Source organism: Bos taurus, chromosome 2 (assembly GCF_002263795.3).
Source record: "Bos taurus isolate L1 Dominette 01449 registration number 42190680 breed Hereford chromosome 2, ARS-UCD2.0, whole genome shotgun sequence".
Taxonomy (NCBI): Eukaryota; Metazoa; Chordata; class Mammalia; order Artiodactyla; family Bovidae; genus Bos; species Bos taurus.
Window position 1 is genome coordinate 132,884,967 of NC_037329.1, and position 24,056 is coordinate 132,909,022.

At 47.8% G+C, this 24,056-nt stretch overlaps 1 protein-coding gene across 1 annotated transcript; it reads left to right on the top strand.

The window, feature by feature from the left end:
- Positions 1 to 2,344: 2,344 nt before the first annotated feature.
- Positions 2,345 to 3,438, top strand: RNF186 (ring finger protein 186). The gene is given in 1 exon segment (NM_001035311.2): positions 2,345 to 3,438. A coding segment is annotated over 1 exon segment (681 nt). The 5' UTR covers positions 2,345 to 2,392; the 3' UTR covers positions 3,074 to 3,438.
- The last annotated feature ends 20,618 nt before the right edge of the window (positions 3,439 to 24,056 follow it).

Here is a 24,056-nt window from a genome sequence, read left to right on the forward strand (position 1 = left end):
AGGAAGTGGATCATGTCACCCCACTCTCTGATATTCGGGGCAAAGCAACAGAATCACATTTTCCCCCTAGCTTTTAACTTGTTTGTTACAGTTGGTTTACAATGTCTTGTTAGCTTCTGTTGTATAGCAAAGTGATACGGTTATACATACATATAATTTTTTTCTTTTTCATATTCTTTCCCACTATGGGAATCATGGCAGGGGATGGGGGAGAAGTTGAGAGTTTTTGTTGTTTGCTTTTGAACTGTGGTGCTGGAGAAGACTTTTGAGAGTCCCTTGGACAGCAAGGAGATCAAACAAATCAATCCTAAAAGCCATCAACCCTGAATAGTCTTTAGAAGGACTGATGCTGAAGCTGAAGCTCCAATACTTTGGCCACCTGATGCAAAGAGATGACTCATTGGAAAAGACCCTGATGCTGGGAAAGGTTGAAGGCAAAAGGAGAAGAGGGAGGCAGAGAATGAGATGGTTAGATAGTATCACTGACTCAATGGACATGAATTTGAGCAAACTCTGGGAGACAGTGAAGAACAAGAGAGCCTGGCATGCTGCAGTCCATGGGGTCACAAAGAGTCAGATGCAACTTAGTGACTGAACAACAACAACAATTTGCTTGTTTTTACAGCACCGAGCGGCATGTGGGATCTTCATTCCCCAACCAGGGATCCAACCAGCACCCCCGGCATTGGGAGGATGGAGTCCTAACCACTGGACACCAGGGAAGTCCCAGGAATCAGGATTTCTTAACCTCCACACAGTGTGTATCTGTCAGTCCCACATGAGTCCTGTTAACTGGAGTCAGCTGCCTGAAGGCCAGTTGCCTCCACACCAACAGATGAGATTGAGTTCCTGGACCCAAGAAGCTGGGAACCCGACATGCATGCTGGTAGATCCCCAGGGTTCTGGCCCCACGGAAGGCCCCTTGGCGGGCGGCCAGCAGGCTTGCCCTGACCACACCCCGCCTTTGCTTCCAGGCCTCCACAGCGCCGTCCTTCCAGGGCTGTGCCAAGCTGCAGGGCGATCATAGGTGAGGACTCTGTCACGAGGCTCAGTTCCAAGGAGGCTCAAATAAACAGCAGCTGTTCGTGTTACTCCTGGGTCTGCAGTGTGTCTGGCACACAGCAAACACACCTATTGTTAGGTCTGTGACGTGCACAGCTCAGGAATCAAGAACGGTTAATACAACTGCTATGACGGTAAAGGAACGGATGGCCTTGACAGGTGATAAATACCAATGAGCTGTCGGGGTTTTACTGGGTTTGGCTGGGCTTTCTCCCCCAGACACTCAGAATACTTTTCCCATCACTTCTCTCTTCTTCACAAGGCGGCCTGCTTGCAAATAAGCTCAAAGTGCAAACTTTTTCCCATTGATCCTGACATCCAAAACCTTTCATGGAGATCCACCCATGGCAATGTTTCTCAAATTGGGGGTCCCCGCAATCCGCCTGGGTTAGAATCATGATGACGTTTATAAATGGGGCAAATTCTGAGATTTCCATCCAGACCTTGCTGAATCTCTGGGTCTGGGGACCTGGAAACCTGTATTTTGAAAGGTTCCTGGGAGGACCTCCCCGGTGGTCTAAGAATCTGCCTTCCACTGCAGTGGATTCAGGTTCAACACCCAGTTGGAAAACTGAGATCCTACATGTTGTGGGACAACTAAACCCAAGCACTGCAACGAGAGAGAAAACCCACACACTGCAGCTCAGACCTGACGCCGTTTCGTCACTGAGCTGTGTGTCTGACTCTTTGCGACCCCACGGACTGTAGCCCACCAGACTCCTCTGTCCATGGGATTCTCCAGGCAAGAATACTGGAGTGGGTTGCCATTTCCTTCTCCAGGGGATCTTCCTGATCCAGGGATCAAACCCATGTCTCCTACATGGCAGGGGGATTCTTAACTGCTGAGCCACCAGGGAAGTCCAAGACCTGACTTAGCCCTAAATAAATTTTTTTCTAAACAAAGAGATTCCTGGGATGGGGTGGTGGTGGTGGTGATTCTAATATATCCTGAAGCTCACAAGCGGTAGTCCTGCGGGCAATCATGACGCACGGGCCTCAACAGGAAAATCCTGATTCCCGCACTGGCCCTCCCTGCCCCCATGGCCCTTCTATCAGGCAATTCAAAGTCTCCGGGCGGAGAGTTACTGATTAACCCTAGGTTTCAAGGAAAGAAATAATAATAACTGAAGGGACAACGTGAGCCAAGAAACAAGCTGAGCAGCCCTGGGAGAGTGGTGGCAGACGGCTCAAGACTAGAAGGAGGAGAAGGAGACTCGAGCCAGCCAGCCTGCGGCCAGACAGCCTTCAGGTCCCAGCAACACCCACCGATTTCTGCCTGTGGATGCCCAGGCGGTGAGCTGCCACGTCCTGGGGGCTCCGGGTGCCCAGAATGGCCTGCCTTGAGATCCCGCAGCAGCCCCAGCTGGTCTGCCAAAAAGCCACCCCCTCCGACCCCGCGGGCTGCGATGGAGGTCCTGGCGGCCCCACAGAGGGTGACCTGGAGTGCCTGGTGTGCCGGGAGCCCTACAGCGGCGTCCGGCCGCCCAAGTTGCTGGGCTGCCAGCACGCCTTCTGCGCCGTCTGCCTGAAGCTGCTGCTGTGCGTGCAGGACGACGCCTGGTCCATCCCCTGCCCTCTGTGCCGCAAGGTCACGGCCGTCCCCGGGGGCCTCGTCTGCACCCTGCGCGACCAGGAGAAAGTGCTGGAGCGGCTAGCCCGGCCGGGCCTGGAGGTGCCGCTCCGCCCTCAGGGGCTGGCGAACCCTGCCACCCTGACAGCAGGGCAGCCCAGGGAAGCCGGAGAGGAGGAGCAGGACGCGGTGACCACCAACCGCGCGGCGGCCCGGCGCCTGGCCGCACACCTGCTCCTGCTGGTCCTGCTCATCATCCTCATCCTGCCCTTCATCTACCCCGGCGTCATCCGGTGGGTGCTCAGCTTCCTCGTCACCCTGGCCCTGCTGCTGGCTCTGCTTTTCTGCTCTCACCCTGGCCAGCAGGACGGCTGCATGCCCACCCCCAGGACTCTCTTCTGCAGAGAGCGGAAACCCAGTGAGATCGCCTCCATCTCCTGAGTGAGCTCTGACCGGGCGGAGTCGGGGGTCCCTTCTGCCGCTGCGGCCCGCTTACCATCACAGTGAACAGAGGAAGCGGTTATGCAGCGGGCCGGCTCCCTTGGGAGAGTAACTGCCCGCTGGACTTGCCAGCCAAAGCCAGAACGGCTGTCTTGGGTCAAGAACTGTGCTTTTGGACAATAGACTCACCCCTGCCGTGGATATAGCATAGCTATTAATAAACTCTTTGGGGCTGGGGAACGAACTACTTGAACGGGACAAAGGAAGGGGGTCTCCTGTTCCTTTTAGTCCAATGCCCCTGACTTTTCTTTCTATACCTGGATGAGAGTATTCCAAATATTATTGGTATTGTAGAACAAATAGAACTGGAACTCCTTTTTTTTTTTTTTTTTGCAATTTCTCTGAGTTTTTTCTTTCTGTCTTTCTTTCGGTTTGATTTTGTGTGATTGGGTAGTTTGTTTCTGTTTCAGGCTGTGCCATATCTTCCCTCCTGGGAAGTCAGAGCCCACAGGAAGTCTTCCTGTGCTCTCCCTGATGCTGTCTGTCTGATGCCCATCTCACCTCTCCAAAGGTCCTGGTGGCTCAGGTCTCCCACTGACCTGCTCCCAGGGATGGAGAGGAAGAAATTGTGCAGAGCAGTGATAGTCCTGCTGCAGCCGGGGGATGCCCACATTTGGCTGGCTGAGTTGGGGAGGAGTGGGGAGAACCCTGGTGGGTCTGGGAATTGCTCCCAGCAGCTCCACCAGGATTTCTCAGCTGCATGTCATCAGGCCCTAACACAACAGAGAATCTCAGGGTTAAAAGGACTCCCCTTCATCGGTGGGTCCAGCTTCCCATCTGAGGCGCTCAATCCCACACTCTGGAACCAAATCTTTACAGTTGTTGTTTTCTTTCTTATTGCATCCCGATGCCCAGTTGAGATTTTGTCGTAAAGATAAGAGGCCCCATAAATACAATGGTCCTCTCCAATAACCCCGTCTTTCCCACCTCACCCAGGGAGCCACAGTCATCTGAAAGGCTCTCACGTCTTCTCTTGGCCATTTCTGCTCCATAACAGAGAGGAGACTTCTGCGGGAGGGAATGACCTTCCGTGGCTTCTGGAATCAGGCACCAGCCAGGGGGACCCGTCGGGGTGCAGGGGGGTGAAAGATGGGAGATGTCGCATGATATCCTTCCAAAGACCCCACAGTTGAGAGGCAGACTTGAAACCTCAGAAGGGCGCATTGAGTCCAATCCATCATCCCTCCCGGGCCCCCTTTCCTGACAGTTGCTGCATTTGTGTTCTTGAACTGGGCCTTCTGGCTCTCTGAGCTTCATTTCCCGCAAAACGAGCTAGTAGGACTGGACTATTCCTAAGTCTCCTGAAACCCAGAAGCTGAGGGCACTGCTGGGCTCCCGAACAATGAACAAGGGCCACAGCCTCTCTGGAGTCACATACAGAAAAGTCAGGGTATAAGTCTGTATGCAATTAGCTCTTGCAATCTGCAAACAAAATCTTCCTTTTTTCTTATAAGGTGCTTTCAGGGCAACTCTGTGACACCCACGCTTTGTTAACTCCAGGTACTGGGAGGGGGCATGAGTGAGGGTGTGTGGGTGTCCCCATCCTTTTAAGCCAAGGCCAAGTGGGCCTGGAGAACACCTTGTCTCCCCAGGATGAATAAATGACAAGAATTGTTTCGGCATTTCCAGAACTGGCCTGGGGCATGTGCAGCTTGGGAGGGTAGCCAGTAGGTTAGGGAAAGAACGTTCTTTCCTCATTCACCTCTACTCCCATTCCACCTTGATCTTGGACCCTCCACCAAGGTTTCCATCACTAATAACAACACCATTTCTACCAAAGTAATGGTGAGCTCAAGTTTACCGAGCGCTTACCATGTGCCAAGCACTACATTAAGTGCTCTGTGTCCGTTATCTAGTTGAATCTTCACGACAACTTTACTAAGGAGAGACCACCATGCCGAAGAGAAGACTGAGGATCAGAGAAGTCAATTCACCTGCCTAAGGTTGCTCAGCCAGCCACTGCCAGAGCTCCCTAGGAAATGAACCCAGGGTTATTTCTGCTCCAGTATACTGCCTCCTTTGCATGCAGTTCCAAAGCAGCCAGGAAGCTGGTCACTGCTAGCGGGCTTGCGGGGCGGACAGGAAACTACCCTCTGGAGTCTTCAGGGAGGCCAGGGAATTCTAGCATCTATTGTCTATGCTAAAGAGAAAGAACAGAAATGAAAAATGGGCTGGCCTTCCTTACTCTTGCCACCCAGTGCCAGCCTCCCCTGAAGGAGCCATGCTGGCACAAAGACCCCACCAGTGTGTCCTCTGTCCTGACATTTCTGTGCCTTCGTCCTGAAGCCCACCTGGTCCTTGAGTACCTTTCGGCTCCTGGCAGTGTGAGGAGAGATAGCACAAGAAGCTGATGTCAGCCCAGGCTGCCCTGGAGAGAAACAGAGGAGACAGGCGGTGCTGTGAAAGGATGTGAGTGGAAGGAACCAGAGAGGCGGGCCGGGGCTCAAAGCCAGGCTCAGACCCAGGGTGTGGCCAGCCAGACTCACAGAACTTTTCTGAGCCGTGTTTTACTTCCCTTTCATTTTTCACTTTCATGCACTGGAGAAGGAAATGGCAACCCAATTCAGTATTCTTGCTTGGAGAATCCCAGGGACGGGGGGAGCCTGGTGGGCTGCCGTCTATGGGGTCGCATAGAGTCGGACACGACTGAAGTGACTTAGCAGCAGCAGTAGGGAAGGGTGCCACCCACCTGCCAGGGGCTCCTTGGGCATTTAAAGTGCTGCTGGATGGACTTCTGTGGTGGTCTGGTGGTCTGCATTCCCAATGCAAGGGGCCTGGGTTCACTCCCTGGTCAGGGAGCTAACACCCACATGCCACAGATAAGAGTTCACATGCCTCACCTGAGATCTGGTGCAGCTAAATAAATAAATGAACATTGAAAAACAGAAAACAAAAAGCTCGTGATGGCCTGGATGGGAGGGGCGCTTGGGGGAGAATGGATACACATATATGTATGGTGAATACCTTCTCTGTCCACCTGAAACTATCTCAACATTGTAGTTACTTGTTTTTTTTTTTTTTTTTTAAGTGCTACTGAATGAGAATCCCATGTCCCAACAGCCTGGCTTTCTCATCAGTCATTGAACCCCTTGGGTTCCATGGGGCCTGTTCAGTGTGACAGAGAGCAGGGGCCCAGCTTTGGTAATGGGGTGGAGAAGCCCGTCCAGGGTAGGAGAGTCGTCCAGAACAGGCCAATCTGGTGGCTGACTGTATGCTTACGTCCTCAGGTTGGACAGGAATTGCAGGGAGAAGCCAAATTCCACCCCCTTTAGCCCCATCTCCCTATTCTGTGGCCTTAAAGTCAGACATAACCTAGCTTGAATTCTAGCTTTCTCACTCAGAAGTCACCGCACCTCGCTGCATCTCAGATTCCTTATCCATGAAACAGGTTTCATAGAGTTGTCTGGAAATTAGTTTTAAAAAAAAAAAAATCCATGGTTGAGCATTTAGGATTGTAAGAAAGTAAAGAAGAAAGAGGGAAGACAAAGAGAAATGGATTGAGTTCTAGAAAGCCCTAACGGGAATGATGAGTACAGACTCTATTTTATTCAATCTTATTAATAAGGACATGGATTAAAACCTGGACATTAGAGACTTCCCTGATGGTGCAGTGACTGAGACTCCTCACTCCCAGTGCAAGGAACCTGCATTCAATCCCTGGTCAAGGAATTGGATCCCACGTGCTGCAACTGAGACCTGGCTGCTATGTAAAATAAATAAATATTAAAAGAAAAAAGAACCTGGACACTAGAATTTACCTCCTCCACTAACCAGCCTCAACATCAGCAATGTCTTCAGTAATATAAGAAAACAATCACCCCTAACATGGTCTGTATGCACTGAGAGAAGTGTATTACATATGATATCACATCTGCTACAAGGTTCGCTTCAGTTCATTCACTCAGTCGTCTTCAGTTATTTGCGACCCCACGGACTGCAACATGCCAGGCTTCCCTGTCCATCACCAACTCCCAGAGCTTACTCAAACTCATGTCCATTGAGTCGGTGATGCCATCCAACCATCTCATCTTCTATTGTCCCCTTGTCCTCCTGCCCTCAATCTTTCCCAGCATCAGGGTCTCTTCCAATGAGTTGGCTCTTTTCCTCAGGTGGCCAAAGTATTGAAGCCTTAGCTTCAGCATCAGTCCTTCCAATAAATATTCAGGACTGATTTCCTTTATGATTGATTGATTTGATCTCCTTGTATTCCAAGGGACTCTCAAGAGTCTTCTCCAGTACCATGGTTCAAAAGCATCAATTCTTCAGTGCTCTGCAATAAGGTAGGTGCTATTATTAATTAACTCCAAATTACCAATAGGGATGCTGAGGCACAGAGAGAGGTTGAGTAACTTGCTCGAGATCACACAGTAAGGTGGTGGTGGAGCCAAGGCCAGACAGCAGAAGTCGAATTCCAGAGTTTAGACTTTGAGTCACTTTACTGTATCCAGATGAAGCACTCCTGGTCACGTTGTAAGCACAACAACGTATGTGAGCCCATGGCCTGAAGGGTGAAAAATTAAGAAGAGGTGGCATTCCCCCTTTGGCTGGGGGACTCAGGGGTGCCAGGGCTAGAAGCCTGTGGAAGGTCGCCTGTCCCATTACCTACAGCCGGGTTCCCATCTCAGCCTACAGCACCCGTTCATCACTGGAAGCTCTCTCAAATGACCGGAAGGAGCGTTGCGGTCTTTGCTGGAACAATGAATTCTTTGCAGCAATGGAAAATATTTCCAGGAATGAAGGACCTTCCTGCCGTCTCTCAGGCTATGGGGAGAGCATGGAGCACATTCAAAGAGAAATTAGATCGGTGCTCTTGAATCTGGAGCTGTTCACATGAACTTTATATTCTTGCCTGGGGACCTTGAAGTCACTTTCTTAAAGGAGACTATTTCTTGAGTCAGTAGGGAACTCTCTGAGAATTCAGGACACCATGAAATCTAAGATCCATTGGTGCATTTACACAACAAATATTTATCGAAGGTCTGCTCTGTGCCAGGTACTGAACAAGATATTTAATCTTATTTGATAAGGAACTTTGATGAAAAAGGGAAACCAATGGGTACAAAGTTGAATTGTGTCTCCCTTCCCCCCAAAATATAGGCTGAAGCCCTAATCTTTACTACTTCAGAATGTGAACTTATTTATTTTTTGCTTTATTAATAACTTAAGTTTTATTGGAGTATAGTTGCTTTACAATGCTGTGTTAGTTTCTACTATATAGCAAAACAAATCAGATATATATATACATACCCTCTGTTTTGGACTTCCTTTCCATTCAGGAGAATGTGACCTTATTTGGAAATGGATTTTTACGAAAATAATCAAATTAAAATGAGGTGTCATCCGCGTGGGTCCTAATCCAATACAACTGGTGTCCTTATAAAAATGGGGAAACTGGTCACGGAGACAGACACGCTTAGAAGAAAGACACCATGAAGATTCATCAGAAGATCAGCCACGCGAAGGTGAAGGCAGAAAGGGGTTATGTTTCTACAAGCCAAGGAATGCCAAAGATGGCCAGAAAGTGACCAGAAGCTCGGAGAGAGGCCTGGAATAGACTTTCTCTCAGGGCTTTCAGCGGGAACCAGCCTTGCTGAGATCTTGATCTTGGACTTGTAGCCTCCAGAACGGTATGAGACAAGAAGTTTCTAGTACTGTGACAGGGAAGAACAGAATCTGATTCCGTGTCGGATGTGTTTCTTTAACCTTTGCTTGCTGGTGTTTCTGTCACTGCAGCCACTGCAAGCGTGCGGTCTCTAGCTGTGAGCATACATGGCAGCCTGCCTCCAGAACCCGGCCCCTCTGCCTCTGTTCAGCTCACAAGGAAACACCCTAACCTTGCCCATCTGGGACTGGCCACAGGAAAGGAGAAATTAGTACATCCCCTTCCTGAGGCTGGCCAAATCAGGAGATATTTTGCAAGACTTCTGGCCTTTGGGGACTTCCCTGGTGGTTCAGTGGGTCGAGAATCCAGCTGCAATGCAGGAAACTGCCTACCATGCAGGACACCAGGGTTCGCTCTCTGGGTCAGGAAGATCCCCTGGAGGAGGAAATGGCAACCCACTCCAGTATTCTTCCCTGGAGACTCCCATGGACAGAGGAGCCTGGCGGGCTACAGTCCATGGTAGCAACTAACACCACCACCGTGGCCTTTTTACTTTACTTCCTCACTCCGTCTTCCTCTTGTTCTAGAAGAGAAACTAGCATCCAGACCCCAATAAGAGGGCACCTTAAGACTCTAGCAAGCCATCTTCTTGGACACTGGCTTTCCAAATAAAGCTGCTATTCTTGCCTCAACACTTCGTCTCCTGATTTACTGGCCTGTCGTGGAGGGAACAGACCAGACTTGGACTCCGTGTGCTGTGCTGTACTTAGTCGCTCAGTCGTGCCCAACTCTTTGTGACCCCATGGACTGTAGCCAGCCAGGCTCCTCTGTCCATGGGATTCTCCAGGCAAGAATACTTTAGTGGGTTGCCATGACCTCCTCCAGGGGATCTTCCCAACCCAGGAATTGAACCCAGGTCTCACACATTACAGGCGGATTCTTTACTGTCTGAGCCACGAGAGTTGTTTAAGGAACAAGGGATTGTGGCTCCTTGGTACAGCAGCCCTCGGAACCGACACAGCATCCATCCTGTGCCTGGGCTTGCACCGGACCCCTTAGCTGGGCTGCTTCAAGTTCAGCAAAATAACTTGCCCAGAGTCTTGTAACAACACTCATAAAAAAGTCAGGCTCAAAATCAAGTCTGATTGATAACCAAAGATTAAGTTCTCACTCCCATTTCATGCATGGCAAATTGAGGCTCAGAAAATCCCTGTGATTTTCCCCCCAAATAGAGCCCAATATGTCAGAGATGAAGTGGTAATCAGAGCCCACAGTTCCTAAATTATCCTTAATCTTAGAAACAACCATATGGGAACTACTGAATAATTATCCCCATTTCACAGGTTAAAGAGTTAAAACCCAAGTCCTTAAGATGCCTGACCAACCTTAAGGTCACAAGTGAGTGAGTGAGGTGCCAGAAGTTGAACCTACAGTTTGACTTTAAAGCTACGCTTCTCACTGCCTCACAGTTTCTTAGCAGCATGTCTGCATGGACAAGCAGGAAAGCCTATCTTTCAAGGTGCTTGAGAAACTCACCATCAGAGCCTCTTTGCTCAGAGAGGACAGGACTGTCTGTCTTCTTTCCTCTGACTTTGTTACATTCAACGGCCCCTCCTGTGGATCCCTCATCTCTCTTGCTGGGGAAACTGCTCTGTGGTTAACCTCAGCCAAGGAAGGGTCCCACCGGCAACCACTACACCAGTTAGGGTGCTTGGTCCTTCCTCCACAGACCTCCCGTTTCAGCTGAAGCAGTCACACGATACAGATCATATGATCTTTTCCAGAACTGCAATCTGGAGTTAGTGATGAAGGAGGGATGAGTGTTTAAAGTGGTAGCAACAAAGCAGATGGTCCCCGTAGCTCTGACCCTTGAGCCACTAGTTCTTCAGTGAGCTCTGTTTCCTTCCCTACAATTGTTTTTTTTTTTTTTTCTTTAGATAGCCAGAGTCAGTTTCTGTTGCTTGCAACCAAAGTTCATGACCTAATACAGGAGCCGTCCAGGCTCCTGGTTGCTGAAGAATCCCACCATCAACTTCAGCCCCTCCAAAACCTGGAAAATGAGGCAATGCCACAGGCCAAGGAGTGGAGGACCTCTTGCACTCCTGCCCCAGCCCTCCTGAGAGCCAGCCTGAATCTGTGGTGAGGCTGCCCAGATGTCAGGACCAGGGAAATGGTGGCCAGGTTGCCTCTGCTCAAATATGGGATTGGACAGGAAAACATGGAATTGGATCTCAGGCCAGCCACTGTTGGAGGAGACTGGTTTCCAGTTCCTTGGCTTCAGAATCCCCAGAAGAAACAAAGTCTCATTCTTACATCAGTTCAGTGAAGTCACTCAGTCATGTCTGACTCTTTGCAACCCCATAGACTGTAGCCTACCAGGCTCCTCTTTCCGTGGGATTTTCCAGGCAATAGTACTGGAGTGGATTGCCATTTCCTTCTCCGGGGATCTTCCCAACCCAGGGCTCGAAGCCGGGTCTCCTGCATTGTAGACAGACGCTTTACCGTCTGAGCCACCTGTATGCATGTATGTATAATTTTTTTTTGAGGGGGCTGCACTAGGTTGTCGCTGATGCATGTAGATTCTCTCCAGCTGGAATGAGTGCGGGCTACTCTCTGGTGTGGGGCGTGGGCTCCTCGTCACAGTGGCTTCTCTTGTTGCAGAGCATGAGCTGTGGACACGTGGACTCACTAGCGGTGGCACACAGCCTTAGCTGTTCCGCCGCATGTGGGATCTTCCCAGACCAGAGATCAAACCCATGTCCCCTGCATTAGCATAACCACTGGACTGCCAGGGAAGTCCACAAACTCTAGTTCTGTGTAGACAACTAGCCCAAGGTCCTTCACTGGAGTCAGTTTGCAAAACAGAGCAGCCTGCAAAGTAGCAGTGGCTGCAGCAGTTCCAAAACCACAGCAGCCATCATCTTGGCTAATGTTTAGCAAGAGCCTCCTACATTCGGGCTACTGTTCTCAGAGCTTCCTTAGAGCTTTCTTCCTCAAAGCTAACTCTTTCGTTCTTCACAACAATCCTATTATTCTTTCTGTTGGACATTTGACACCGTCATCTCAACGAATCAACACAGAGCCCCTATTCAGGAAGGCAGCTGAGACATGGATAAGATAAGGAACTTCCCTGAGTGGCTGCACTGAGTTTGAAGCAGGGGGTCTAACCCAGCTCCAGCCCTTCCCAGTCACCGCACTTAAAACCGCTTCCTACTCCCACCTCTCTCCCTTCCTTCCTCATCTTCCCTGCCTCCATCAAAATGAACCAGACCTGGCCATGCCTGAAAATCAACTTTCCTCTAGACTTTTCAATAGTTTCTTGAGTCAACAAATTCCCTTTCTTTGCTTAAACCATTTGGACTGTGTTGTTTCATTTGTAGGCAAAGGAGCCCTGAATCCAGTCTCATCCTACTGGTCCACAAGGCCACCTGTCATATCCTTTAATATCCCTCCTTTAAATAAGCCAGACACCCAGAGGATTCTGGTAACTCCTCAGCCCTTCCCCCAAGACCCAGTGCTCTGTGAGGCCTAGTTTATGGTGAACAGTGTTGGATTCGTGATAGCCAAAGAAGAGACTTTAGCTTCAGAACTAGAGATAAGGCTTTCAGGCACTTGGAGCTTTATGTGACACGTTTTATTACAGTGAAAAAGGGATGGAGAAAGCGTCTGTGATGACACGGACATCAGAAGGGGGCAGAGAGTGCCCCACTCACTAGTCTGGGTGGGGCTTGATACACTTTGTCAATTGGTTACTCACAATAAAAAGGTCTTACCAGACACACACCCACAGTTTAGTTCAGTTCAGTCACTCAGTCGTGTCTGACTCTTTGCGATCCCATGAATCGCAGCACGCCAGGCCTCCCTGTCCATCACCAACTCCTAGAGTTTACTCAAACTCATGTCCATCGAATCTGTGATGCCATCCAGCCATCTCATTCTCTGTCATCCCCTTCTCCTCCTGCCCTCAATCTTTCCCAGCATCAGGGTCTTTTCCAATAAGTCAGCTCTTCGCATCAGGTGGCCAAAGTATTGGAGTTTTAGCTTCAGCATCAGTCCTTCCAATGAACACCCAGGACTGATCTCCTTTAGGATGGACTGGTTGGATCTTCTTGCTGTCCAAAGGACTCTCAAGAGTCTTCTCCAACACCACAGTTCAAAAGCATCAATTCTTCAGCGCTCAGCTTTCTTTACAGTCCAACTCTTACCGCCATACATGACCACTGGAAAACCATAGCTTTGACTAGATGGACCTTTGATGGCAAAGTAATGTCTCTGCTTTTTAATATGCTCTTTAGGTTGGTCATAGCTTTTCTTCCAAGGAGCAAGCATCTTTTAATTTCATGGCTGCAGTCACCATGTGCAGTGGTTTTGGAGCCCAGAAAAACAGTCTCTCACTACTTCCATTGTTTCCCCATCTATTTCCCATGAAGTGATGGGACCAGATGCCATGATCTTAGTTTTCTGAATGTTGAATTTTAACCCAGCTTTTTTACTCTCTTCTTTCACTTTCATCAAGAAGCTCTTTAGTTCTTCTTCACTTTGTGCCATGACAGTGGTGTCATCTGCATATCTGAGATTATTGATATTCCTCCCAGAAATCTTGATTCCAGCTTGTGCATCCTCCAGCCCAGCATTTCTCATGATGTACTCTGCATAGAAGTTAAATAAGCAGAGCAACAATATACAGCCTTGACGTACTCCTTTTCCTATTTGGAACCAGTCTGTTGTTCCATGTCAGTTCTAACTGTTGCTTCCTGACCTGCATGCAGGTTTCTCAAGAGGCAGGTCAGGTGGTCTGGTATTCCCATCTCCTGAAGAGTTTTCCACACTTTGTTGTGATCCACACAGTCAAACAGTCAAGTAGATCAGTCAAAGTAGATACAGTCAAAGTAGATCCATTATATCTACTACTGCGGGCAGGAATCCCTCAGAAGAAATGGAGTAGCCATCATGGTCAACAAAAGAGTCCGAAATGCAGTACTTGGATGCAATCTCAAAAATGACAGAATGATCTCTGTTCGTTTCCAAGGCAAACCATTCAATATCACGGTAATCCAAGTCTATGCCCCAACCAGTAATGCTGAAGAAGCTGAAGTTGAACGGTTCTATGAAGACTTACAAGACCTTCTAGAACTAACACCCAAAAAAGATGTCCTTTTCATTATAGGGGACTGGAATGCAAAAGTAGGAAGTCAAGAGACACCTGGAGTAACAGGCAAATTTGGCCTTGGAATATGGAATGAAGCAGGGCAAAGACTAATAGAGTTTTGCCAAGAAAATTCACTGGTCATAACAAACACCCTCTTCCAACAACACAAGAGAAGACTCTATACATGGACATCACCAGATGGTCAACACCGAAATCAGACTGATTATATTCTTTGCAGCCAAAGACGGAGAAGCTCTATACAGTCAGCAAAAACAAGACCAGGAGCCGACTGTGGCTCAGATCATGAACTCCTTGTTGCCAAATTAAGACTTAAATTGAAGAAAGTAGGGAAAACCACTAGACCATTCAGGTATGACCTAAATCAAATCCCTTATGATTATACAGTGGAAGTGAGTAATAGATTTAAGGGGCTAGATCTGATAGATGGAGTGCCTGATGAACTATGGACTGAGGTTCGTGACATTGTACAGGAGACAGTGATCAAGACCATCCCCATGGAAAAGAAATGCAAACAAGGAAAATGGCTGTCTGGGGAGGCCTTACAAATAACTGTGAAAAGAAGAGAAGCGAAAAGCAAAGGAGAAAAGGAAAGATATAAGCATCTGAATGCAGAGTTCCAAAGAATAGCAAGAAGAGATAAGAAAGCCTTCCTCAGCGATCAATGCAAAGAATTAGAGGAAAACAACAGAATGGGAAAGACTAGAGATCTCTTCAAGAAAATTAGAGATACCAAGGGAACATTTCATGCAAAGATGGGCTCGATAAAGGACAGAAATTGTATGGACCTAACAGAAGCAGAAGATATTAAGAAGAGGTGAAAAGAATACACAGAAGAACTGTACAAAAAAGATCTTCATGACCCAGATAATCACGATGGTGTGATCACTGACCTAGAGCCAGACATCCTGGAATGTGAAGTCAGGTGGGCCTTAGAAAGCATCACTACGAACAAAGCTAGTGGAGGTGATGGAATTCCAGTTGAGCTATTTCAAATCCTGAAAGATGATGCTGTGAAAGTGCTGCACTCAATATGCCAGCAAATTTGGAAAACTCAGAAGTGGCCACAGGACTGGAAAAGATCAGTTTTCATTCCAATCCCAAACAAAAGCAATGCCAAAGAATGCTCAAACTACCGCACAATTGCACTCATCTCACATGCTAGTGGCACCCCACTCCGGTACTCTTGCCTGGAAAATCCCATGGACAGAAGAGCGTGGTGGGCTGCAGTCCATGGGGTCACTAAGAGTTGGACACGACTGAGCGACTTCACTTTCACTTTCATGCATTGGAGAAGGAAATGGCAACCCACTCCAGTATTCTTGCCTGGAGAATCCCAGGGATGGAGGACCCTGGTGGGCTGCCGTCTTTGGGGTCGCACAGAGTCGGACACGACTGAAGCGACGTAGCAGCAGCAGTAGCACATGCTAGTAAAGTAATGCTCAAAATTCTCCAAGCCAGGCTTCAGCAATACGTGAACCATGAACTTCCTGATGTTCAAGCTTGTTTTAGAGAAGGCAGAGGAATCAGAGATCAAATTGCCAACATCCGCTGGATCATGGAAAAAACAAGAGAGTTCCAGAAAAACATCTATTTCTGCTTTATTGACTACACCAAAGCCTTTGACTGTGTGGATCACAATCAACTGTGGAAAATTCTGAAAGAGATGGAAATACCAGACCACCTGACCTGCCTCTTGAGAAATCTGTATGCAGGTCAGGAAGCAACAGTTAGAACTGGACATGGAACAACAGACTGGTTCCAAATAGGAAAAGGAGTACATCAAGGCTGTATATTGTCACCCTGCTTATTTAACTTATATGCAGAGTATATCATGAGAAACACTGAACTGGAAGCAACACAAGCTGGAATCAAGATTTCCGGGAGAAATATCAATAATCTCAGATATGCAGATGACACCACCCTTATGGTAGAAAGTGAAGAGGAACTAGAAAGCCTCTTGATGAAAGTGAAAGTGGAGAGTGAAAAAGTTCGCTTAAAGCTCAATATTCAGAAAACGAAGATCATGGCATCCGGTCCCATCACTTCATGGCAAATAGATGGGGAAACAGTGGAAACAGTGTCAGACTTTATTTTTCTGGGCTCCAAAATCACTGCAGATGGTGACTGCAGCCATGAAATTAAAAGACTCTTACTCCTTGGAAGGAAAGTTATGACCAACCTAGATAGCATATTTAAAAGCAGAGACATTACTTTGCCAACAAATGTCTGTCTAGTCAAGGCTATGGTTGTTCCTGTGGTCATGTATGGATGTGAGAGTTGGACTGTGAAGAAGGCTGAGCGCCGAAGAATTGATGCTTTTGAAGTGTGGTGTTTGAGAAGACTCTTGAGAGTCCCTTGGACTGCAAGGAGATCCAACCAGTCCATTCTGAAGGAGATCAGCCCTGGGATTTCTTTGGAAGGAATGATGCTAAAGCTGAAACTCCAGTACTTTGTCCACCTGATGCAAAGAGTTGACTCATTGGAAAAGACTCTGATGCTGGGAGGGATTGGGGGCAGGAGGAGAAGGGGACGACAGAGGATGAGATGGCTGGATGGCATCACTGACTCAATGGACGTGAGTCTGAGAGCTGGTGATAGACAGGGAAGCCTGGCGTGCTGCAATTCATGGGGTTGCAAAGAGTCAGACACGACTGAGCAACTGAACTGAACTGAACTGAACTGAACACAGTCAAACGCTTCAGCATAGTCAATAAAGCAGAAGTAGATGTTTTTCTGGAACTCTTTTGCTTTTTCATTGATCCAACATGTTGACAATTTGATCTCTGGTTCCTCTGTCTTTTCTAAATCTAGCTTGAACATCTGGAAGTTCACGGTTCATGTACTGTTGAAGCCTGGCTTGGAGAATTTTGAGCATTACTTTACTAGCGTGTGAGATGAGTGCAATAGTGCGGTAGTTTGAGCATTCTTTGGCATTGCCTCTCTTTGGGATTGGAATGAAAACTGACCTTTTTCAGTCCTGTGGCCACTGCTGAGTTTTCCAAATTTGCTGGCATATTGAGTGCAGCACTTTCACAGCATCATCTTTCAGGATTTGAAACAGCTCAACTGGAATTCCATCACCTCCACTAGCTTTGTTCGTAGTGATGCTTCCTAAGGCCCACTTGACTTCACATTCCAAGATATCTGGCTCTAGGTGAGTGATCACATCATCATGATTATCTGGGTCATGAAGATCTTTTTTGTACAGTTCTTCTCTGTATTCTTGCCAGCTCTTCTTAATATCTTCTGCTTCTGTTAGGTCCATACCATTTCTGTCCTTTATTGAGCCATCTTTGCATGAAATGTTCCCTTGGTATCTCTCATTTTCTTGAAGAGATCTCTATTCTTTCCCATTCTATTGCTTTCCTCTGTTTCTTTGCATTGATCGCTGAGGAAGGCTTTCTTATCTCTCCTTGCTCTTTTTTGGAACTCTGCATTCAAAAGGGTATATATTTCCTTTTCTCCTTTGCCTTTAGCTTCTCTTCTTTTCTCAGCTATTTGTAAGGACTCCTCAGACAACCATTTTGCCTTTTTGCATTTCTTTTTCTTGGGGATGGTTTTGATCACTGCCTCCTGTACAATGTCACGAACCTTCGTCTATAGTTCTTCAGGTACTCCGTTTATCAAATGTAATCCCTTGAATCTATTTGTCACTTCCACTGTATAATCGTAAGAGAGTTGATTTAGGTCATACCTGAATGGTCTAGTGGTTTTCCCCACTTTCTTCAATTTCAGTCTGAATTTGGCAATAAATTTGCCAAAAAAAACTTGGCAATTAGGAGTTCATGATGTGAGCCACAGTCAGCTCCCAGTCTTGTTTTTGCTGACTGTATCGAGCTTTTCCATCTTTAGCTTCAAAGAATATAATCAATCTGATTTTGGTATTGATCATCTGGTGATGTCCATTTGTAGAGTCTTCTCTTGTGTTGTTAGAAGAGGGCGTTTGCTATGACCAGTGTGTTCTCTTGGCAAAACTCTTTAGCCTTTGACCTGCTTCATTTTGTACTCCAAGGCCAAATTTGCCTGTTACTCCAGGTATCTCTTGACTTCCTACCTTTGCATTCCAGTCCCCTATGATGAAAAGGACATCTTTTTTGGGTGTTAGTTCTAGAAGGTCTTGTAGGTCTTCATAGAACCGTTCAACTTCAGCTTCTTCAGCATTACTGGGCAGGGCATAGACTTGGATTACCGTGATATTGAATGGCTTGCCTTGGAAACAAACAAATGAAACACACCCACTTCCACAACATACATTTTAAGATACCAGAATTAGAACTAACAGTAGAAACATTTTACCAGATCCACTCCCACAACATACATTCTCTCCGACCATCTCTGTTGAACAGTAAATGGAAGAGCACCCCAGGACAGGACATGGCCGTATGTGAACTCTTAGGAGAGTCGTGAGGAAGGAGGTTTGGGTGGCCATGGCAAGCCTCAGGAAGGATGTGGGAACTGGCTGGATCTTGAAGCAAAGGTTTGATTTGAATAGCCAGAAAGAGTGGGGTGAAAGACAGCATTGCAAGGAACAGTGTGAGAAAATCATGCTGCTGCTGCTGCTGCTAAGTCACTTCAGTCGTGTCCAACTCTGTGTGACCCCAGAGACAGCAGCCCACCAGGCTCCCCCGTCCCTGGGATTCTCCAGGCAAGAACACTGGAGTGGGTTATCATTTCCTTCTCCAATGCATAAAAATGAAAAGTGAAAGGGAAGTCACTCGGTCGTGTCTGACTCTTTGCGACCCCATGGACTGCAGCCTACCAGGCTCCTCTGCCCATGGGATTTGCCAGGCAAGAGTACTGGAGTGGGGTGACATTGCCTTCTCCAGAGAAAAGCATAGAAGCCGCCAAATGCACAGCATACTCAGGGGCAGAGAGTAGACCTGCCTAGGTCAGGAATCAGCCAGGAACAGGGAAGAGGGCTGCGCCTAGCGGCAGACGGTCCTGCGTGCCAGGCTCTGGGCCCACTTGTGCACGTGAGCGTGCGGGCACGGACATGCTCAGAGTCAGCCCCGCCCTGAGACTCTGAACTAGCAGCACAGACTCTTGTTGGCAGCCCGTGACAGGGGAGCCCGTGCCTGTGTGCATGAAACGATGTGTCCACTGGAGGTGAGCGTGGTGGGGAGAATGGGGTACGAAAGGATGCAGTGAAGAGTTCTGGGCTTTGCTCCACTACTACAGAGCCTAAATAAACTTCTTTGGCCTTCAACAGCACCCAACCCTGTGTGAGGGGACATGGGGCAGTTTCAAGTGGTACTAACAGATATTCACTCGCTCACTCACTCATTCATCCAATAATATCACACAGTAAGCATTACCAGGCCTCCTGGTGGCACAGGTGGTGAGGAATCTGCCTGCAAGGCAGTTCAATCCCAGGGTCAGGAAGATCCCCTGGAGAAGGAAATGATGACCCACTCCAGTGTTCTTGCCTGGGAAATCCCATGGATAAAGGAGCCTGGCGAGCTTCAGTCCACAGGGTCACAATGAGTCGGACACGACTTAGTGATTAACACTAACACGAGGGTTAGCTTAGGTCCTAGGGACACAAGAGTCAGTGAGATACAAGACTGCTGGCCCCCCTGAACTTACCCTGGGGCACTGAGGGCCGCCTGCTCAACAGCCATCCCACCTTCTGCCTTCAGAGAAACCTGATTTTGTCCATGCAGCAATGTGCTCAATCAAGGCCGGCAAGAGTAGTCTCGGCTCAGTGCCCCATCCTTCACAAGGCCCCATCTGGCCTCTCCCAGCCATACCCCTCCTGACAGAGAGAGGAGTCTACAAGGCCAAGAGGATGTGCCCACCGAGCCCACACTGTGGGTACCTGGCACCTCAATATTCCCTGTCCAAACAGCCCAAGCCCACTTCCAGCCTGCTGGAGTGAGTCCCTCCCCGACCCACTCTCCTAAGAGTGCAGCCACTGCCCACATCTCTAGGCTTGATGAGTGGCGAAAGGGCAGCTGTTTGCAGGAGGGAGGCAGACAGGGCTTGGGTGTGTGGGAGTCCTTGTATGGGACGGGAAGGAACCAGGGCTGGCAAAAGAAGGAAGAGGGGCAGTGAGCCAGGAGCCACATCCTGGCCTGAAACTCTGAGAAGCTGGAGGATTCTAAATTCACACCTGATCTTCCATATTGTTTGAAGGTGTGTCTGTTTGGAAGGTTAGGACATGTTTTTTTATCATTCTATGTTCTTGCCCTAAGCTCCACAAATGTTCAAACTGGCCTGTTCCTTGCTGCGGGGATCTGAGTCAGTAGCCCTTGCCAGATTCCTTGCTTTCCCAGACTCCTTTGCCGCCAGGAATGATCAAGTGATCCAGACATGTGATCCCAGCAAAGGGATTCTGGAAAATCATTTCTCCCTTGATCATGGAAGAGAAACCTATGAGGAAAGGCTCATGAGGAGAGCTTCCTTTTTCTCTTTTCTGTTTTTGAACACAACTGCTTAAGAACCATCTCTGGGGCACAGGATGACAGAGTGTGCAGCAGCCAGCATGCGAGGATGAAGAAAGACGTAGAGACCTCGGGTCTTATCGTGCATGCTAAGCTGCTTGTGTCACGTCTGACTCTTTGCAACCCTGTGGACTGTAGCCTTCCAGCCTCCTCTGTCTGTGGGCTGCTCTAGGCAAGCATACTGGAGCAGGTTGCCAGGCCCTCCTCCGGGGGATCTTCCTGACTGCGCTCAAGTCTGTCTCCTGCCAGGCCCTCCTCCAGGGGATCTTCCTGACTGCGCTCAAGTCTTATGTCTCCTGCGTTGGCACTAGCACCACCGAGGTCATGGAGCTTAGGGCCAGCTCTGGAGCCATCTGCCTCTGGATTTTATGCTCCACAAGTCATCAGTGTCGTCATGGTCTTGGCCACACTGTGAGCAGTGAGTGATACAGCAGTGGCCAGCCATCCAAACAAAAACTTTGTGGTTTTTAATTTGTTTTTTGTATTTTTGTCCATGCTGCATAGCTTGCAGGATATTAGTTTCCCAAACAGAGATCAAACTCGGCCCCTGGCAGTCAAAGTGCAGACTCCTAACCACTGGACCACCAGGGAATTCCCAGAAACATGCTTTCCAAAGACTAGTGACAGAAATCAGTCCGGCTGGAAGATCAGCAATCTGGCTGGTGACATCTTGCCAGTCTGTGGGGAGGATTCCCCATCAGTTCAGTTCAGTTGCTCAGTTGTGTCTGACTCTTTCCGACCCCATGAATTACAGCATGCCAGACCTCCCTGTCCATCACCAACTCCCGGAGTTCACTCAGACTCATGTCCATTGAGTCGGTGATGCCATCCAGCCATCCCATCCTCTGTCATCCCCTTCTCCTCCTGCCCCAATCCCTCCCAGCATCAGGGTCTTTTCCAGTGAGTCAACTCTTCGTATCAGCTGGACAAAGTATTGGAGTTTCAGCTTTAGCATCATTCCTTCCAATGAACACCCAGGACTGATTTTCTTTAGAATGGACTGGTTGGATCTTGCAGTCCAAGGGACTCTCAAGAGTCTTCTCCAACACCACAGTTCAAAAGCATCAATTCTTCAGCTCTCAGCTTTCTTCACAGTCCAACTCTCACATCCATACATGACCACTGGAAAAACCATAGCCTTGACTAGATGGACCTTTGTTGGCAAAGTAATGTCTCTGATTTTTAATATGCTGTCTAGGTTGGTCGTAACTTTCCTTCCAAGGAGTAAGCGTCTTTTAATTTCATGGCTGCAATCACCATCTGCAGTGATTTTGGAGCCCCAAAAAATAAAGTCTGACACTGTTTCCACTGTTTCCCCATCTATTTCCCATGAAGTGAGGGGACCAGATGCCATGATCTTCGTTTTCTGAATGTTGAGCTTTAAGCCAACTTTTTCACTCTCCTCTTTCACTTTCATCAAGAGGCTTTTTAGTTCCTCTTCACTTTCTGCCATAAGGGTGGTGTCATCTGCATATCTGAGGTTATTGATATTTCTCCCAGCAAAGACTAGTGACAGAAATCAGTCTGGCTGGAAGATCATCAGTCTGGCTGGTGACATCTTGCCAGTCTGTGGGGAGGATTCCCCATGGGTGAAGTCAAACCAGAGGAAATAGAGAATTCTTTGCTATACCTGCATGCTACTTTTACTATTATTGTCTTTAAAAAATAATCTCATTTTGCCTAATGGTTTAAAATGAACTACATCACTATTTAGGGCTTCCCTGGTGACTCAGTGGTAAAGAATCCACCTGCCAAGGCAGGAGAGCTGGGTTTGATCTCTGAGTCAGGAAGATCCCCTGGAGAAGGGAATGGCATCCTACTCAAGTATTCTTGCCTGGAAAATTCCATGGACAGAGAAGCCTGGTGGGCTACAGTCCATGGGGTCACAAAAGAGTCAGACATGACCTAGCTACTGAACAACAACATATTACTACTATAAATGAAAAGCCAAGATGATTTGCTATTATAGAAAGTAATAAAAAGATTTTTTAAGTGAAATCCATGCTGAAAATAAAAAACTCTAAGTGCCTGTGGTATCCCACATTGGATCCTGGGACTGTAAAAGGACATTAGTAGAATAACCAATGGGACTTCCCTGGTGGTCCGGTGGTTAAGAACCCGCCTTCCAATGCAGGGGACATGGATTCAATCTCTGGTCTGGGAGCAACTGAGCCCATGTGCCCCAACTACTGAAGCCCAAACACCCTAGAGGATGTGCTCCAGAACAAGAGAAGTCACCACAGTCAGAAGCCTGAGCATCAGAACAGGAGAGTAACCCCCAGTCATTGCAACTAGAGAAAGCCCATGCACAGCAATGGAGGCCCAGTACAACCAAAAACAAATAAATAAGGAAATATTAAAAAAAGAAAGTGGAAGTCGCTAGTCGTGTCCAATTCTTTGTGACCCCATGGACTATACAGTCCATGGAATTCTCCAGGCCAGAATACTGGAGTGGGTAGCCTTTCCCTTCTCCAGAGTATCTTTCCAACCACAGGATCGAACCCAGGTCTCCCGCATTGCAGGCAGATTCTTTACCAGCTGAGCCACAAGGGAAGCCCAGGGGGAAGAAAAGAAAAACCAATAAAGTCTATACTTTAGTTAATGGTAATGTACCAACACTGTTGTCAAGTCCAAACTCGTACTGCTTACCACACAACACGTCAATAAACCGAGCAACAAGCTGTTGGGGCAAGGAATCGTGACTTTATTCAGAAAGCCAGCAGATCAAGAAGACGGTGAACCAGTGTCCCAAAGAACCATCCTCCCCGAGTTAGAACTCAGGCTTCCTTTACACTTAAAGGGGAGAGGGTGTGGTCGGGTGATGCCAGCTTCTTGGTGTCAAAATCCTTTACTCTTGAAGCTGTCCACACAGGTCAGGTCAGGATGTTCTTCTAAACCTCCAGCAGGGCAAATGCTATTCTCTGCTCTGCAACTTTTTATCTCTATGTGAATGGGAAAGTGTTGTATCTTTAAAGATCAGAGCCTTGAGAATGGGCTAGCCTGCGCATTTCAGGCCATAGGCAACATTCTTAACTGGAAGAAAGAGCAAAAGAATACAAAGGTTAAAGTAAAAGAAACAGCTCCAATACAGAGTCAGATTTGTTCTTCCTATTACAATACTGGTGTCTCTGTCTTAAAAAAAAATGTGGCATGGTTATATAAGATGTTAACACTGAGGAAACAAGGTGAAGGATTATATGGTTCTCAGGTAAGAATTCTGTACTGTCTTTGGAACATTTCTGTCAATCTAAACTCCTTTCCTTCCAAAATAAAAAGGTTATTAAATAAATAATCCAGTGCTTAAATCCTAACTCAGTATTCTGGAGAGCCAATGGCTCTGAGCTGAGGCCTGTTCTCCCTTCATTAAACAAAGATTAGCAGATGTTATAGGAGTACAATGGTATACTATTCTGTCTTAAAAAAGGAGAAGATAATCCCACTTGTGACAACATGTATGTACCTGGAAGACACTGCTCAATGAAATAAGCTAGACGCAGAAAGACAAGTATTGTATGATCTCACGTGGGTGTATCATCAAAAACAGTCAAATTCACAGAAGCAGGGAGTTAGAATGGTAGTTTCCAGGGGCTGGCGGGAAGGCGGCGGGAGATACAAGGACACGTCGGTCAAAGGGTACAAAGTCTCAGTTATACAAGATAAATGACTGTAAGCTCTGAAGATCGAACACACAGCACGGTGACCACAGGC